At 42.8% G+C, this 17,008-nt stretch overlaps 1 protein-coding gene across 3 annotated transcripts in view; it reads left to right on the forward strand.

The window, feature by feature from the left end:
* The window catches only part of SLC37A3 (solute carrier family 37 member 3), a 72,205-nt gene that overhangs the window by 20,486 nt on the left and 34,711 nt on the right, over window positions 1–17,008 (forward strand). For all 3 annotated transcript variants that reach the window (XM_079150125.1, XM_079150123.1, XM_079150124.1), the window contains exons 6-12: window positions 1,214–1,297; window positions 3,130–3,275; window positions 7,836–7,932; window positions 10,967–11,051; window positions 12,296–12,474; window positions 14,866–15,007; window positions 16,852–16,953. In XM_079150125.1, coding sequence (XP_079006251.1) covers window positions 1,214–1,297; window positions 3,130–3,275; window positions 7,836–7,932; window positions 10,967–11,051; window positions 12,296–12,474; window positions 14,866–15,007; window positions 16,852–16,953 — 835 coding nt within the window. The remainder of the gene's footprint in view (window positions 1–1,213; window positions 1,298–3,129; window positions 3,276–7,835; window positions 7,933–10,966; window positions 11,052–12,295; window positions 12,475–14,865; window positions 15,008–16,851; window positions 16,954–17,008) is intronic.

Below are 17,008 nucleotides of genomic sequence, written 5' to 3' on the forward strand. Positions count from 1 at the left end.
TGAACTACATCCCCAGCCTTTTTAATATTTAGTTTGAGACAGGGTCTCACTACGTTGCAAATTGAGCCAGGCCTCAATTTGTAATCCTCTTGTTTTAGTGTCTGGATGTGCTGGGATTATAGGATGCCACCACACCCAGCTGATTGGTTTTCCTTTGAGCTGTATTTCCCTCTGTAACTTCCATGCATCTTGCTTTCTAGAGCAACACAGAGTGAATTGATTCCTTATCTGAAAGAGAATTGAAGATTTTCTTCATCCTCTTTGTCACATATAGTACAGATTGCTGAAGAGCCCACTATAGATCTTTGGATCTGCTTTAATGGTTGTGTACCCTCTTGTTTTTTTTAAATTTTTTTAGTTGTTGATGGACCTTTATTTTTATTTATTTATATGCAGTACTAAGAATCGAACCCAGTGCCTCACACATGCCAGATGAGTGCTCTACCACTGAGCCTCAACCCCAGCCCATGTGTCATCTTTTGAGGAAGTGAAGTCCTGGCGATATTGAGGGAAAAACGTTTATTATGATGTCCATCATCTAAATTTTCTCTCATTTACATAGTGAACATATTAGAAATATTTGGTCCTATCAACTTAGATCATGATGGGGTCAATTAATTTATTTGTATATATTTATGGAGGAAACATAATGTGTGTATCCCTGGTCTTTTGTCTCTTGCCTTGCAACATTTTAATCCTGCCACACAGTGGGAGGAGATTGTACCTCTTTTCAACTAATTGTCACATCTGCCTTCCTGTCTTCCCTCCCCTCTCTGCCTTGTGATGCCGTGAAGCCCAAGGGTGAATTAAACAGGCAGCCAGTGTGCCCTGCAGGCTTCTGTCCTCCTTAGGAGGATGTGGCTGAAACTGCAGGACATGAGAGGAGTGCAAATGCTAAGGGAATCCCTTGGGAAAGCTCCTGACTGATGTTTAAGAATTAATCTCCTCTAGAAGATGAAATGTGTTGGGGTGCTTGTTTTATCAGAATTCTTGCTCATTTGTGTCAGGGAATCAAGTAAAGCAAAGTCTCCCTGAACAATGAGGTCTTGGGGTGTGAGATTTGCAGTGTAGCTTTGTTTCCTAAAACACGGGATGCCCCAAGCCAGCTAGCCTCGGCCCGTGAATCAGTCTGGTTGCAGTCTCCTAGGGTTTTGTGCGCCTCTTTCAGCCTGTGTTACTGCTAGAGCTCTAAAATGAAATGCTTTGTTTTTAGGGTCTTTTCATCAGTGGCGTCGTTGGGGATCGGCTGAATTTACGTTGGGTTCTCTCTTTTGGCATGTGCTCTTCTGCATTAGTGGTAAGCTGAAAAGATTTTGTAATTATAGTAATGATCATTTTATTTTGACCAGACACATCCAAGCGATGTCCCCCTTCTCTAGGTAGAGTAGCACAGTGAGTTTGTTCTTCAGTGTCCTGATCCCTCGCATGCCTTATTTCTAAAGTAAGATTCTGACAAGGCCCGTTCTCGGCTCTGATTAGCAGTGTCAGTAAACAGCTTGTGCTTGTCTGACAGTCCCAGCCTCCTGTCCCATCACGTTTGTGGCTGTGCTTCACCTTTTGCTGAACTATATCAAGCTACTTTCCGAGCCCTTGACCTGTCCTGTTCTTTTCTATCTGGGTGCTTTTGTCCCTCTGTTCGTCCCTCCTTGAATGGCACTCTGCAGCTCTCTGTGGTCTACCCCAGCATCTCCTTCAGGTCCTTGGCCACGTGACACCTCTGTCAGAATGCCTGACTTGATGGACTCCACTCCTGAAAGTAATCATTCATTCTCTCCTCTAAGCTCCTGTGCCTGTGTTTCTTTGCAGGCACTGTGATCTTCTGCTGCTTAGCCTGGTTGTTTGTTTTAGTCTTGCTTTCCCCGAGAGTGGGTGGCCTAGGCCTTCGGACCGCAGATCTCGTGGGCCAGGATGGCCTGGGTTTCCATCCTTTCAGCAGTTTCCTAGCTCATGGCTCTCTCTTCATTTGAAAAGAGGCTTTAGTTCCTTCATTTGAAAAAGGGATGTGCATGCTCCCTGCTCCTGAGTGACACTGAGGCGGATGTGAGCGTGCGGCCTTTGGAACAGTGCCTGGCATACAAGGTGCTGTGTAAGGCGACATCAGAATCAGATTTATATTATTTATTTATTTTTTGTGGTGCTGGGGATCGAACCCAGGGCCTTTTGCTTGCAAGGCAAGCACGCTACCGACTGAGCTATCTCCCCAGCCCCAGGTTTATCTTCATTACTTACTATCATCTATTAAGGAGCACTTGTGTTGATGGAAGCCATGGAGTTTAGTTAGACCCTACTTTATTGTTTTTCAGTGTATCTATTCAAAGCTGCTCACCCACACATGTTTACATACTATTTTTAAACTTGTCCATATACTTCTAAAAATACTTTTAAAAATTTAGTTGTGTACTAAGCTCACTATTTTAGTATATAGTTCTATCCACAAATAGGGTTGTGTAAACTACCCCTGCTCTTTCCAGCTCCTGGCAACCACAAACTGGTTTTCAGTCCTTATAGTTTTGCTTATTCCAGAATGTCTTATAGCTGGAATTTGACAATATTCTGCACACTCTTTTGTAACCCATGCCACATATTCTCAAAATAGCCTTCAACTGTAAGTAAAATATCCCCTTGAGCCAAATGCTTGGAAAAAAACAGCCACTCAATGAACCTACTAAATGATTCAGCAGATGACAAGTTAGACAGGTTTTGCGCACACAGGTGAACTCAGTAGCTGCAGTCCCCACAGCTAGACTTGTCCGGGACTCTGCACATGGTCCTGAGTGAACTACACACAGACTTGTTCAGTCCTGCAGCCCTTGGAGGTGGCCTTGCCCTCCACCACACAGGTCTAAGGCATCAGTGGTGGTAGATGTAAAATGAGGTGAAAAATGAGGCCTTACCCTCTTAGAGTTGAAGATGCCAGTTGGAGGGATTATAACTTATGATTTATGTCATGTGATGTCTGCCTTTCTAGTGGTCAATGGTTACCTTCTTGGTGCCAGCTCTGGGTCACCTGTCGCCCACCTGCCTTTCAGGTGCGAGCTGTTTGAATGTGTTCTTGGCGTAGTCTGGTGGCAGTTGGGTATACTCAGAGTGTCCATGTCACATGTTCCTTTTTCTTTCTTTCTCTCGAAGGTGTTTGTCTTTGGCACTGTTACAGAATGGCTGCACTTCTACAACAGATGGCTCTACTGTTGCCTGTGGATTGTGAATGGCTTGCTGCAGTCTACTGGCTGGCCCTGTGTGGTGGCTGTGATGGGCAACTGGTTTGGGAAGGCTGGGTATGACACTTCCTTTCTCTTCCATTGCTTTATTTAAATGATTTTAATGTTGGATCATTCATTCTCATTAGTCTGTTAACTTGATGCCGTAGACACTGTTACTCAGCTTTCTGTCACTGTGACCAAATACCTAAGAAAATTAATTAGAGGAAGGTAGATGTATTGGTTTCAGATGTTTCAGTCCATGGTCACTTGCTTCTGTTGTTCCTAGGACTCGGGTGGGCAGAACATCATGTGGTAGAGCAGATCTGCTCACCTCATGGCTGGGAAGCAGAGAAGGAGGGAGGAAGAGAGGGGGGACTTGGAATAAGATAAACCCTTCAGGAATGTGTCCCCAGTGACCTACTTCCTCCAACCAGGCCCCACCTCCCGAAGTTTCCATCACCTTCCAGTAGCCACTGGCTGGGGACCAAGCTTTGCACACATGAGCCTGTAACAGACTGTCCACATCTTCCTTCCATTTCAGCTCATGTTGAAGTGAAGGATGTGGTGTCACGGACCTCAGAGATGGTCTTGGCCAGCAAGACATATTGCTAACACTGCTGGCCGTTATCAGTTTTGAGTGTGAGCTAAGGCAGTATATATCTCAATTTTGCTTATTTCCCCCCTCATACTGAGGATTGAACCCTAGGGCACCAATGAGGCACATTCCTAGCCCTTTTTTATTTTGAGACAGGGTCTTCCTAAGTTATTGAAACTAACCTCAAAATTAAGATCCTGTAACCTCAGCCTCCTGAGTCACTGGGATTACAGATGTGTGCCACAGTGCCTGGCTGTTTTGTTTTTTAAATTCATCTTCCCTTTAGAAAACTTTATCTTGCATGACATCCCCTCTCTTTTGAGTTTTGCCTTCCCTGTCCTTTTTTGAGATGCAATGATTAGTTTAACTCTCTTACATAAAGAGAAGGAAACTGAGGCCAAAAGTTATCCATGTGACTCGCAAGTCACACAGCAGGGACTGTAACAAAATTCAGATGGAGGGGCTAGAGTTGTAGCTCAATGGTAGAGCACTTGCCTCACATGTGTGAGACACTGGGTTTGAGCCTCAGCACCACATATAAATAATGAACAAAATAAAAAAAGTACATCAGCAACTAAAAGGAAATATATTTTAAAAAAATTCAAATGGAGAATGCCAAACTGTGGGACTTAGACTGGACACTTTTCCCTTAGACCCTCACATAGTTGTGAGATTATATTTGACTTTGTGTGTGTGATGTGGGCCACAGGATGAAGAGAGGTACCTCCTAATGCATCCTCCAGGCCACCCAGAAAGAAGAGACATGCCAGAGTCCTAGGATGGAAAATAAGTTGGGATAAGCAAAGACCTGATTTATTATGTGTCATTGCACTTCTGGAACATTACTGGCTTGGATTTTTATCATGTGTTATCAGATGCTTATTTACTCATGTATGGCTCTGTTTTTTCTTGTGTGTTTGCTAGTTTACGTGGAGACCACTGTTTGCGACAGATATTATTCACCCACTGGTGGTTAGTGCATGTTCTGGCTGTCTCCTCTCAGTTTCCCGGCTTCCCCCATTTTATAATGGGAGTTAACTTGGTCATTAATGATCTATAATGTTTTGAAAGTCCATCTATAAAATGTCTTGTGGTTAGAATAAATACCACTTAAGAATGCTCTGCTTGTATTTCAGGGTGCTGGTGCTTTCTGTTCTGACTCTGGCATCACTGGTTTTACACGATCACATCGTAAAAGGCATCCCCCTAGGGAATTCCAGTTTTCTTTTGGAGTAGATGAGAACGCCTGCTCACTTTTTTGCGGGGAGAGGGGTAGTGCTGGGGATTGAACCCAGGGCACTCTTATCACTGAGTTACATCCCCAGGCCTTTATATAGTTTTTGAGAGAGTCTCGCTAAGTCATTCAGACTGGCCTTGAACTTGTGATCCTCCTGCCTCAGCCTCTCCAGTCACTGGGCTGATTTTTTTCTAGTAAAATTTTAAGATAATTTTTTTTCCCATTTGTGATTTTTTTTAAATCATAAAAAGTTTTTTATTATTAATCAGAAAATATAAAGAACAAAAAGAAATAAAAGTTAAACCAACTGACATCCTGTCACTCAAAAGATACTAGTTTTAACTGGTACCATTTTGAGAGAATTCTAAGCTTTTATAAGTTGGTTGACAGAGTGTTTGATATCAGTGACTGAGCAACGTGACCACTTCATTATTTCTGTGAATCAGTCACAGAGAAAAAAGTGAAGAAAGCCATTGCAGTTTGACTTTGAAAGGAAGCCTGTTTGTTTTTAACAGGTCATGCTAGGAGTGAAATCAGTAGTGCGTTGCTTTAGATTCTGAGTCCTGTGAACCATAACAGTAACCTGCAAAGTCCACAAAGACTGTGAGACTTAAAATATAGTTACTGTAAGCCAGACTCTCTAACATCATGTTTTTGGTCAGCCAGTATTATTTGGATCCTGACTTTCTGACTTTCCCACCGTGATTCTCTTGATGGGCTTTAATATTTTTATAGTATTGGGGTATTTTAGAACTGGAGATGAATTGAGAGATTGTTCAGGTCAAATCATTTGTTTTCCAGATGAAAAATATTGGGGGCCCAGAGAAATTAAGTGATCTGCTGAGGGCGAATATTGGCCCTAATAATAGCTATTACTTCGAGTCATGTCACTGCTCTGGGTCATTAAGGGAATGTGGTTTTTAAAAACAAATTTAGAGTAGGTAATAACAGTGCTCCCATCTAGCCCTTTCCCCAGGGTTTTGTATTGCTGCACCCAGTCCTGTGGGGAGAACAGCTTCTAACAAACGGGACCATGGAAGTTGCTTCCGTGTGATCCCAACTGGAGTGGCAGAGCTAAACTTTCAGACTTTATTTCTCACTCGACAGTGTCTGTCATTTCATTCATTTCTAAAATTTCCTCTGCCTTGGTGAGGTTAGAAAAATCAAATAGAATAAATAACAAATTCGAATGTTGAAAACATTAGCTTCTTTTTTAAAATATTTTTTAGTTGTCAATGGACATTCGTTTATTTATTTATTTATTTATTTATATGTGGTGCTGAGAAATGAACCCAGGGCCTCACACATGCGAGGCAATCCCTCTACCACTGAGCCTTAACCCCAGTCCCATGAACTTCTTAAATTCTTTTTCTTTCATCTGCATTGCTGCTGTTGTCTACCTCCAGAGCTAGTAGTCTGTTATACCACAGACTACTCTCCAGTCCTCTCTCCAGGACTGTCCTAGTCGACAATTTCTCCTCCTCCAGACTCTTCCTCTTGTTCGTCTCTTTTCAGCTTTTTGTTTTTTTTCCGAGGTGCCAGGGATTCGAACCTGGGCCCATGCACACACTGAGCGAGTAAGCTATTCGCCCACTTCTTGTTCGTCTCTTATTTTTTCTCTGTTAATGCCATTGAGGTACACAACAAGCTTCACATGTGTAAAATGTACATTTTGATGAGCTTTGGCCTGGGTGCACCTGTAAAACCATCATCCAAGCAAGAAATGTCCCTTGGTGATTCCTCCTTCCTACCTCTCACATTCTCATCCTTTTGCTGCCATCTCTAGGCAGTTGTTGATCTGCTTTCTATCCCTTTAATTTGAATTTCCAAAATTTTATATAAATAGAATCATTCAGTGTATACTCTCTTTGATCTGCTTTTACTCAGCATAATTAGAGATTCCTATTGTATGTATCCATAGTTCATTTTTTTTCCTAGCTGGGTCTGTAGTACCATGTTATACCACAGTATGTTTATTTCAGCTGTTGATGAACATTTGGGTTGTTTTCAGGCTTTGGTATTATAGGTATTATAGGTAGAGCTACTGTGAACATTTGTGTACAAGTCTTTGAGTGGACATATGCCTTCGTTTCTCATGAGTAAATACCTAGAAGTAGAATGGCCAGTTTGTGGGGCGGGTGGGTTTTATCCTTTCAAGAAACATGAAATCTCTTCCAAAGTGGTGCCATTTTACATTCCCACCAGCAGAGTGAAAAAGTTCCTGTTGCTTTACATCCTTGCCAGCACTTGGTATGTTTGTTCTCTTGAGTTTAGCCATTCTTAGAGGTGTGCAGTGATATCTCGTGATTTTAATTTGTACTTCCCTTATGTCTTATGATGTTGAGCATCTTTTAATATCTACTTTTTATCACCTATTTTTCTGTGAAGTAACTATTAAGGTCTTTTGCCCTATTTTCATAAACTTTATTTTGAGATGATTATAGATTCATATTCTTTAAAATTCTAGTGCATCATCTGTTTTCTTTTCATTGAGTTTCGAGAGTTTTTCATGTTCTGTGTGGAAGTCTTTTGTCAGGTAAGTGATACATAGATATGCTCCCACTTTGCAGTTTTTCTTTTTTAATTCTCTTAAGTGTCTTTGGATGAGTCCCAGATTGAACTTTAATATCATAAAATCTTAGAAGAAACCTGATGTTTTGTCATTTGGTATATTTAAAAAAATCTTAAATACAGTGCTCAGTCTGTAAAGTGAATCTTGGCTGTTATGGTGATTTTTCCTGAACCGCGTATTGAGTCCCTTGCAATCCTGTTGTCTTCTCTCTTCCTCTGCTCTCCTTCCCAGGCGAGGAGTTGTCTTTGGTCTCTGGAGTGCCTGCGCTTCTGTGGGCAATATTTTGGGAGCGTGTCTCGCTTCATCTGTTCTGCAGTATGGTTATGAGGTGGGTATTTTTTTTTAGATTTGTGTGTGTGTGTGTGTGTGTATAAACATTTTTTTTTTTTTTTTTTTGTAGTAGTCGTACTGTGCATATTCGAGACTACCAAGAGCTGTGTTTGGGTAGGGCAAGGCTTTTATTAAAATTGGAAAAGCTTCCAGTGAATTAAAACATAAAAATTGCTGGACAGGATGGCTCATGCCTGTAATCCCAGTGGCTTGGGAGGCTGGACAGGAGGATCTCAAGTTCAAGGCCAGTGTCAGTAACTTAGCGAGGCCCTAAGCAACTTAGCAAAATAAAAAGGGCTGGGGATGCAGCTCAGTGGTAAAGTACCCTGGGTTAAATCTCCAGTATCCTGCCCTCCCCCAGCCATTATACCATATTTATGGCAAATATACCATAAAAAGAGTCGAATGACTAGAACTAAGTGAGAAAAAGTATTGGTAACCTATGTTATGATAAAGGGCTAATATCTTTTTTTTTTTTTTTTTTTTTTTGTGGTGCTGAGGATTGAACCCAGGTCCTTGTGTTTGCGAGGCCAGCAAGCACTCTACCAACTGAGCTATCTCTCCAGTCCCAGGGCTAATATCTTTGATACATAAAAATAGATCTTTGTAACCTATGTTATAATAATCTCTTATACAAGGAACATGTGCAAATTTTAAGGAAAAGACCAATGATACAGAAGGATAAAGAATTTGAATAGGTAGTTCATGGAATGGTAGTAGAAAGCTGAAAAATAGTATGAAAAAAATATTCAGCTTCACCCATAGCGTATTCATTCATTTAATAAATATTTAAGTTCTTTGCTTTGCTCCAAGATGCTGGACAATGCAGCATTGGCCAAAAGGGACAAAAATCTCCATCCTTGTAGAACTTAAGTGTTAGTCAGTGGAGAAATTTAAATTACAACTATACCAATAAGAGAGAGAGAGAAAGAAAAGCTACCCTGAATGCTTATTGCATAGCCCAGGAGACTGATAAGTTGTATTCCCGAGGCCATGAGCAGCATTGCGGCTGGGGAGTACAGAATCCCCTGAGGCGGCAGGGATGGCGGTGCCTGCCAAAGTCGCAGCCGTGCAGTTCACCACCAGGAATTAGTTGCCCAGGTGAATATGCTTAGATGTGTAAAAAAGGAGGTATCATAAGGCTATTTGGCATTGTTTGTAGTAGCCAAAGATGAGAAAAATGTCAGCTATAGGGAAATAGCAAAATTCTGATAAACCTGTCCAAAGAAGGACTTCCAGCTGTGAAGTAGATTAGGAAACTCTGCTGTTAGAGATCAGGCACTGGAAAGGTCTCAGAGTCAGCAAGGCACAACGTGGTATGCAGTAAAAGATGCCATTTGTTTAAAAAAAAAAAAAAAAAAAAGGAGGAATTAAGGAGTATATATGTATTAGCTTGTGGGTCTCTGAAACAGTCTCTGGACCGTAAAAATTAAATGACAGTGGTGTTGGGGCAGTTGAAAGAATGAGTGGATTGTAAGATGTAGGAGGGAGGGATTTTTTTACTATTACTTTTTTCTTGCTTGAATCATATGATTGTATTGTCCACTCAAAACCCCAAATAACTAAAATTAAGTAGCTTTTTTAAACAGTAGAGTTTTTTTTTTTTTTTTTGGTTATTGTTTTTTGGCAATACTGGGAATTGAACTTGGGGGCACTCTACTACTGAGCTACATCCCCAGTGTTTTTTATTTTTATTTTGAGAAAGGATCTCACTCATTGCTGAGGCTGGCCTTACTTGTGATCCTCCTGCCTCAACCTCTCAAGTTAGTGGGGTTACAGTTCTGCACCACTGTGCCCAGCAAGTGGATAAATTTTTAAAGCAACTCACCAGCGATTCTGGTCTAGTTAGAAGCCCTTCCTCTAAAGGGTCACCTTTGTTCTAGTCTTCTTAGCTTTGCTCCTAGATTGTACTGTTTGGTTCAAATGGAAATTTTGCTTTATCCCTTGTGCTGTTCCCAGGCTTGACTTCTGGAAACATTGCTTTTATTTTGTAACTCACTTGTTCAGACTACTCGTCTATATCAGGCTCCAGTCTCTTAAATAAGTCAGCTGTGCAACCTGGCTGTTCATCTTTACGTGTTCTTTCTTAATTTTTTTGTGGTCCTGGGGGTGGAACCCAGACTTCTCTCTCTCATGCTTGGCAAACACTTTACTACTGAGTGACACGCCCCACACAGCAGTTGACCTTGATCTTGGCGTCACTTTTCCAAGTCAGTTTTACCCTCTCTCTCCTCTCACAGAAGCCCTTGCCCTTGGTCCTGCAGTGCTTTCCACCTTGTTCCCACCCTGCACCTTTGCTTTCCTTGGCCTGGAAAGATGGGCCATTCATTGCTTTGACTTTCCACTCTTTCCTGAGTGACTGTCCAGCTGCTTCAGTCTTGTTTTAGCTGCTTTTTCCACTCGAATTCCTGTCTGTCTTCCTTTATTCCTTTCCTTGTACTAGGAATTGAACCCCAGCTGTACCAGTGAGCTACAACCCCAGTACTTTGTTTTATTTTACTTTATTTTGAGACAGGGTTTTGCTAAGTTGCCCAGGCTGGCCTCAAACTTAAGTTCTTCCTGTGACAGTCTCCCAGGTAGCTGGGATCCTAGGCACGTGCCACTGCCCCATTCCTGTTTCTTGCTGGAGCGGGGCATCCATTCAGTTACTGTTGCCACTGGTCCTGTACTGTTTTGGGTGTCCTTTAATCCCCACAACTGTATGTAATGTCTTTGAGGCCAGATACTGTGTTTTTTCTGGAGACTGGGTGATGCAAAAATTTGGGGCACTAGTCCTACTTTTACAATCCTAATAGGGCAACTGAGTGTCTCAAGGGCCCCCGTTGATTCTGTGTGAACTTCGCAGAGTCCTTGGGAAAATGAACGAAGTCACAGGTGGAGCCTGTGGCAGAGGGCCTGTGCAGTGTGCCCAGCGCCGCGGTCCTCCCTAGCCTTCTGGTCCTTCCTGTGCCGCCCTCGCTACCCCCTACTCACTGTTAAGGACTTTACCAGTGGTTGCTGCCCGTAAGAACCTCCTCTTCCCTTCCCTCCAGTACGCCTTTCTGGTGACAGCGTCTGTGCAATTTGCTGGTGGGATCGTGATCTTCTTTGGACTCCTGGTGTCACCAGAAGAAATTGGTGAGGAAATGCGTTTTTTTTTTTTTTTTTTTTAAATTTATTCTTATTGTAAACAAATGGGATACATCTTGTTGGTGCTGTGTTTTTAATTAAAAATGTCTTAGTGTTAGGGGCAAAGGGAAATCTGAGGCCAGAAATGGAATCTCTTTTTTTCCTAGGAAAACTATGAATTTCCTCCAGCAAAATAAAGGAGTACTCTTGGCATTTGTGTCTTGTTGGCATTGTCCCATTCCTGGCATAACTGCATGTGTTCAAGTGGAGTGATGCACATCTTTTATAGATAAGACTTAGCATTTGAAAAACTTTTTTTTTGGTAGTGCTGGGGATGGAACCCAGAGTTTTACTCATGCCCTGGCAAGTACTCTGCCCCTGAGCTACACACCTGGCCTCCAAATGATTTTTATAGTTGAGATACTGACTAGGAATTAGCATGGTTGTATTTCTTTACATTTTGTGTGTGTGTGTGTGTGCGTGTGCGTGTGTATGTGTGTGTGTGTGTGTGTGTGTGGTTTTGGAGATTGAATACAGAGTTTTTCACAAGCTAGGCAAGTACTCAACTACTGAGCTACGTCCTTAGCCCATTATATTTATTTTATTTTATTGGGTACCAGGGATTGAATTTAGGAGCACTGAACCACTGAGCCACATCCCCATTCCTTTTTTGTAAAATATTTAGAGGCAGGGTCTCATTATGTTGCTTGCTTTTGCTGAGCCTAGCTTTGAACTCAAGATCCTCCTGTCTTAGCCTTCCAAGCTGCTGGAATTATAGGCATGTACGACTGTCCCTGGCTAGCCCTTTTTAGTTTATTTTTTTAAGACAATGTCTTATGAAATTGCTCAGGCTGACCTCGATTGTGATCCTCCTACCTCAGCCTCCAGAGTAGTTGGGATTTCATGCATGTGCCTCTACCCCTGGCCTCAAGTTTCTTCTTCTGCAAAGTGACAATAAAAATAATATCAGCTAGGTGCAGTGGTGCACTCATAACCCCAGGAACTCAGGAGGCTGAAGTAGGAGGATCACAAGTTGGAGGTTCACTAAGTTCAGCAACTTGGTGAGGCCCTCTCTCAAAAAACAAAAAAGGCTGAAGATGTAGCTCAGTGATAGTGCTCCCCAGAGTTTGATCCCTAGCACCAATTAATAAGTAAAATATCAATTCCATAAGTGGTGGTATACACAAGCCCTTTGTACCATGCCAGGCACACAATAGGTACTCTGTAAATGGTAGTTTTTATTGTTGTTTTAGGTCTCCCAGGTATTGAGGCAGAAGAAAACTTTGAAGAAGATTCTCACAGACCTTTAATTAATGGTATTGAAAACGAAGATGAATATGAGCCTAATTACTCTATCCAAGAGGACAGTACTGTGACCCAAGTGAAGGCAATAAGCTTCTACCAGGCTTGCTGTCTTCCTGGTGTCATACCGGTAAGAATTGTTCGAATCCCTTGTGACAGCCAGCAAAGCATTGGGCCCTGAGGGTTACTCTGCGTGGGATAAAGCTATTTGAATAGTTAGCTTCTCTGATTCTTGGTTTAGGAATGCGTGTTCAGACATGGGGTTGCATAGTGTCCCTCAGCTTATCTATAACTGGAGCAGAACTGGCAAACCTTTTCCATGAAGACCAGAGAGGAAACCTTTTCAGCTTTTTTTTTTCTGAGGTGCTGGGGATTGAACCCATGGCCTTGTGCTTGCAAGGCCCTTTTCAGCTTTGAGGGAACCATAAATCTTCACTAATCCTCCGAGTAAAGAAGCCATAGGCAGGATGGGACTGATGGGCATGGCCAAACTTGAGCCAGGAGCCCTGTTTGCAGGCCTTCATCTAGCTTATGACTAAGAAGGCAAAACTGAGATTTTTAAATATATATTTTTTGGCCTGTTGAAGTGTATAGAATAATATAATGACCAAGAGTGGCTTTGAGTGGCTCATTGCCTGTCTTGTTTGCCTGAGTTCTGATCTTTCCAGGGGAAAATGCCCTTTTTGGAAGGTCTAGAGCAGAACGTGCCTTGTGTCTCTTGGGGAAGCGTCCAGCGCTGCCACAGCCAGGAGAGCTTTTTTTTTTTTTTTTTTTTTGCAGTGCTGGGGATTGAACCCAGGGCCTTGTGCTTGCGAGGCCAGGAGAGCTTTTTAGCGCTCGGACGACTCCTTCTGGCTGCGGCGTTCCTGTCTTGACGTTTCAGCTGCTCTGGGGGCTGGAATGGAAACGGAAGCAGAGGCGATGTTTCCAGCTTACCCACTAGCTTTCTGTGAGACCTGGGGTCTCCTCATCCTTGTGTCTCAGGTCCCTCTCCAGAGGGGAGCTGTTACACCACTCTTCCCTGGGGTCCGGACCTTTGGTTACTGTGATGTGAGACGCACCTGTTTTTTTGTCACTTTGTTTTTTAACGGTGCTTCATGAGTGCCACCTCCCAGGTAGATTCAGTTCCGTAGGCCATCTTGTTTCACACTGAGCAATTCTCTTCTGCCTGTGACCCCAAGATAGGAAAACCCTTAAAACAGATAGTCAGCTAGGAGTTAAAATGTAATTCCTTGAAATTTTTAAACTCAAAGATGATTTTCAGTATAAGGGAAATGCAGGTTCCTTTAGGCCTGTTCTTATGGCAAGCTACAATCTTTCAACTAGTTACTAAAATATTCCACTGGTAATAGTTTAGTTTTTGAGGCAGAATTTAAATTTGTTGTGACTGAACGTGGAACTCTGGTGCCGTTTCTTTGTACTTACAAGCCATTGTTCTCTGTCGTGGGTGGGGATGTGAAGGAGCTCTAGTTAGCTTCGTGCCTTTGTCTGTAGCAGGCTGTCTGGACAGAATGCTCTGGAGACTGGCACATGGCTCTCTAGGGGGTGGCTGCTGTCCTGCCAGGGAAGCTCCTTTAAAAGAGTGAAACCCAGGGGATAACTGGCTGCTCCAGGGCCAGGAGTGGACTGGCCAGACACCCTTTGAAGTCAGCCCCTCCCCTCCCCCGTCCTTTGATGCTGACTGTCAGCATTTCCTGGTAATAATGTAGGAGTCTCAGCGCCCCCACCATCTTACGGCAGCCGGCAGCCGCAACTGCTTTCCCTCAAGAGAGGGTGACAAGGACTAGGAGGAGCGCGTTCTTCCTTTTGACTCACCAGAGATGCTCTTCTCTGCCACTGGGTGTGGAAATCAGGGCTTTCGGAAGCTCTAACGTGAAAGTAGTTCTAATGTGGATGCTTTTCTTAGATCTCTGGCTGAGTCACATGCTCTCTGTGGTTCATAATATTAACTTTGCTGGAAGTAGAACAACCAGGAAAGTTTGGCTGCTTGTAGTAAGAACTGTGATGTTTGCTAATTTTATTTGCCTGTGGCTAATGCTGGTCAGTGGCAAGAATACCACTCACCTTTGCCTGAATAAGAAAATAGGGATCTGTGCCCTGCCTTCTGGGTTCCAAATATTGGTTTGCTTCCACCAGAGAACCGACTGGAGAAGCCAGGTATAGTTAAGAAGTAGCTGCATACCATGTTTTTGGTTTTGTTTTTTATTCCAAAGGCCTTTCTGCAAGCTTCTTGAGAGTAAGGAGAAGAGGGAAACTGTGTCAAGTTGGGCAGATGGGAATTTGTAAAGTTGTTTAATTTTTAAAGTCAGGCACCATTCCTCCCATGCTCCCATTTTGCTGTGCTTTTTTTTTTTTTTGGGTGCTGGGGTTCGAACCCAGGGCCTTGTGCTTACAAGGCAAGCACTCTACCAACTGAGCTATCTCCCCAGCCCCTGCTGTGCTTTTTAATTGCATTAGAAGTTGTGCTCATGCTGTGCCATGCTGTTTGTTCCTTACTGATAGTCACGTGTTTTTCTGGTAGTATTCACTGGCCTATGCCTGTCTGAAGCTAGTGAATTACTCCTTCTTCTTCTGGTTGCCCTTTTACCTGAGTAACAACTTCAGATGGAAGGAGGCTGAAGCCGACCAGCTGTCCATTTGGTACGATGTTGGAGGAATCATAGGTATGTTTAAAGTTTTATTACTACAGCCATTTTTCCTAAAGTGTCCTAACCGTGAACAAACTTAAAAATTACCCATAGGAAGGAAGACCCAACCCAAGGCAGGGCTATGATTTATGAGGCTCTCTTTTCTCAGTTCTTTGTTGATTGGTCAGTTCTTTTGTCTTGGGAAGTGCTTGGGCATCTCTTTAAACACAACCCTTTTGGGTACTTTCAGTGCTGTCCTGGCTCTGAAGCTTATTGTGAGAGATTCAAGTTAGATGTGAATGTGTTCATTTTCACTGCCTCTCACCATCCCCCCCACCCCCAGCCAAGGAAGCAAACGTAATACAGCAGTGTGTAGATTGTCAGGTCCTAGCGGTAGGGACAACAGCAGAAATTAATTTTTGTGTTTTGCAGTTTTACAGACTTTAATAGTGACTTGGTGCTGTAGCCAGAAACTTGAACAAGGCAGTAAACTTTTAAATAAGAAGAACAGAATGCATTTCAGTAGGCATGATATATATGCCTGTGGCAAAACCTTAATATTGTTGGATGTGGTGGGGCATTCCTGTAATCCCAGCAGCTTGGGAGGCTGAGGCGGGAGCATCACCAAGTTCAAAGCCAACTTCAGCAACATAGCAAGGCCCTAAGCAACTCAGCAAGACTCTGTCTCTAAACAAAATTTTAAAAAAGCATGGGGGATGTGTCTTAGTGGTTAAGCACCCCTGGATTCAATCCCTGGTACCAAAAACAGAAGAGAAACCTTAATAATCATCCAAGTTATCTCTAAATATTTTACATGTTTACATGTTTACATGTAGAATTGTGGTCACTCTAAGCTTCCCTGAGCACACGAAAGCAGAGTATCCTTAGGTGATAAACTGGTACTGTGGTTAAACTTGGCTGCCCTTATTCTTAGATCCAGAGCCAAAGGTGAAGTTTGCTACCTTTACACCTGATCATACTTGTTTTTGAAAAAATTCTGGTGTGTGGTACTGGGGATTGAATCCAGAGGCTCTCCTACCACTGAGCTATACCACCAGCTATTTTTAAATTTTATTTTGAGACAGGGTTTCACTTAGTTGCCCAGGGTGGCCTTGAACTCGTGATCCTCCTGCCTCAGCCTCCCCAGTCATTGGGATTACACGCCCACACCACCACAGCTGCTTAGACCTACCCATAGTTTTGAGTCTTCTGAAATTAAAATTGCCTAGATACCTGCCAACTGGTGGGGATGTACCAGGTGTTCCATGTCCCCTAAAACTCAAACTGATACTTTATCCGAATATGACAATTTTACTCAAAGGAATCCCATCCCTCTTTAAACCTCCTGACCTGTTTGTTATTATTAAATCATACTTGATGCATTTAATTTTAGTGAATATTTGTTTGGCAGTGTTAATAGCCTGTGAGGCATGTTCCTTCATTGATTGTCTTTTAAAAGCAGGGGGAGAAAGTCAAGAAAAGCATTCATAATTTGTTTTTGTAGGGAAAATGGCAAGAAATCATGAAGAGTTTTTTTTTTTTTTTGGTACTGGGGATCGAACCCAGGGCCTTGTGCTTGCAAGGTGAGCACTCTACCAACTGAGCTATATCCCCAGCCCCTCGTGAATGGTTTTGATGATTTTTCTTATTTTGGTGTTTGATTTGTGGTGTCCTGGTGTCCTGTCCTCACTGACCGGCATGCTGATTTAAGTCAGTTCATCTTCTTAAAAGGAAATGGTGAAGTAGACTTATCGGGGGAGCCGGTCACCATTTTGGCTGGACCTCACAGGAGGACTACAGAGCTCACGGGGAGCACATCTCAGGCAGCTAAGCTCACAGCTGAAGTGGTTGTGACTGCAGTGTGTTCTTTGTGTTTGAAGGTGGAACTTTGCAAGGCTTCATCTCTGACATCCTGCAGAAGAGAGCACCAGTGTTGGCTCTTAGCCTGCTCCTTGCAGTTGGCTCCCTCGTGGGGTACAGTCGTGAGTATTCCTTCAGTTGTTCCCTCATCTCTGGGGAACAGGCATTTGCCTAGAG

Source organism: Sciurus vulgaris, assembly GCF_902686455.1.
Source record: "Sciurus vulgaris genome assembly, chromosome: 8".
In the NCBI taxonomy this organism is placed as follows: Eukaryota; Metazoa; Chordata; class Mammalia; order Rodentia; family Sciuridae; genus Sciurus; species Sciurus vulgaris.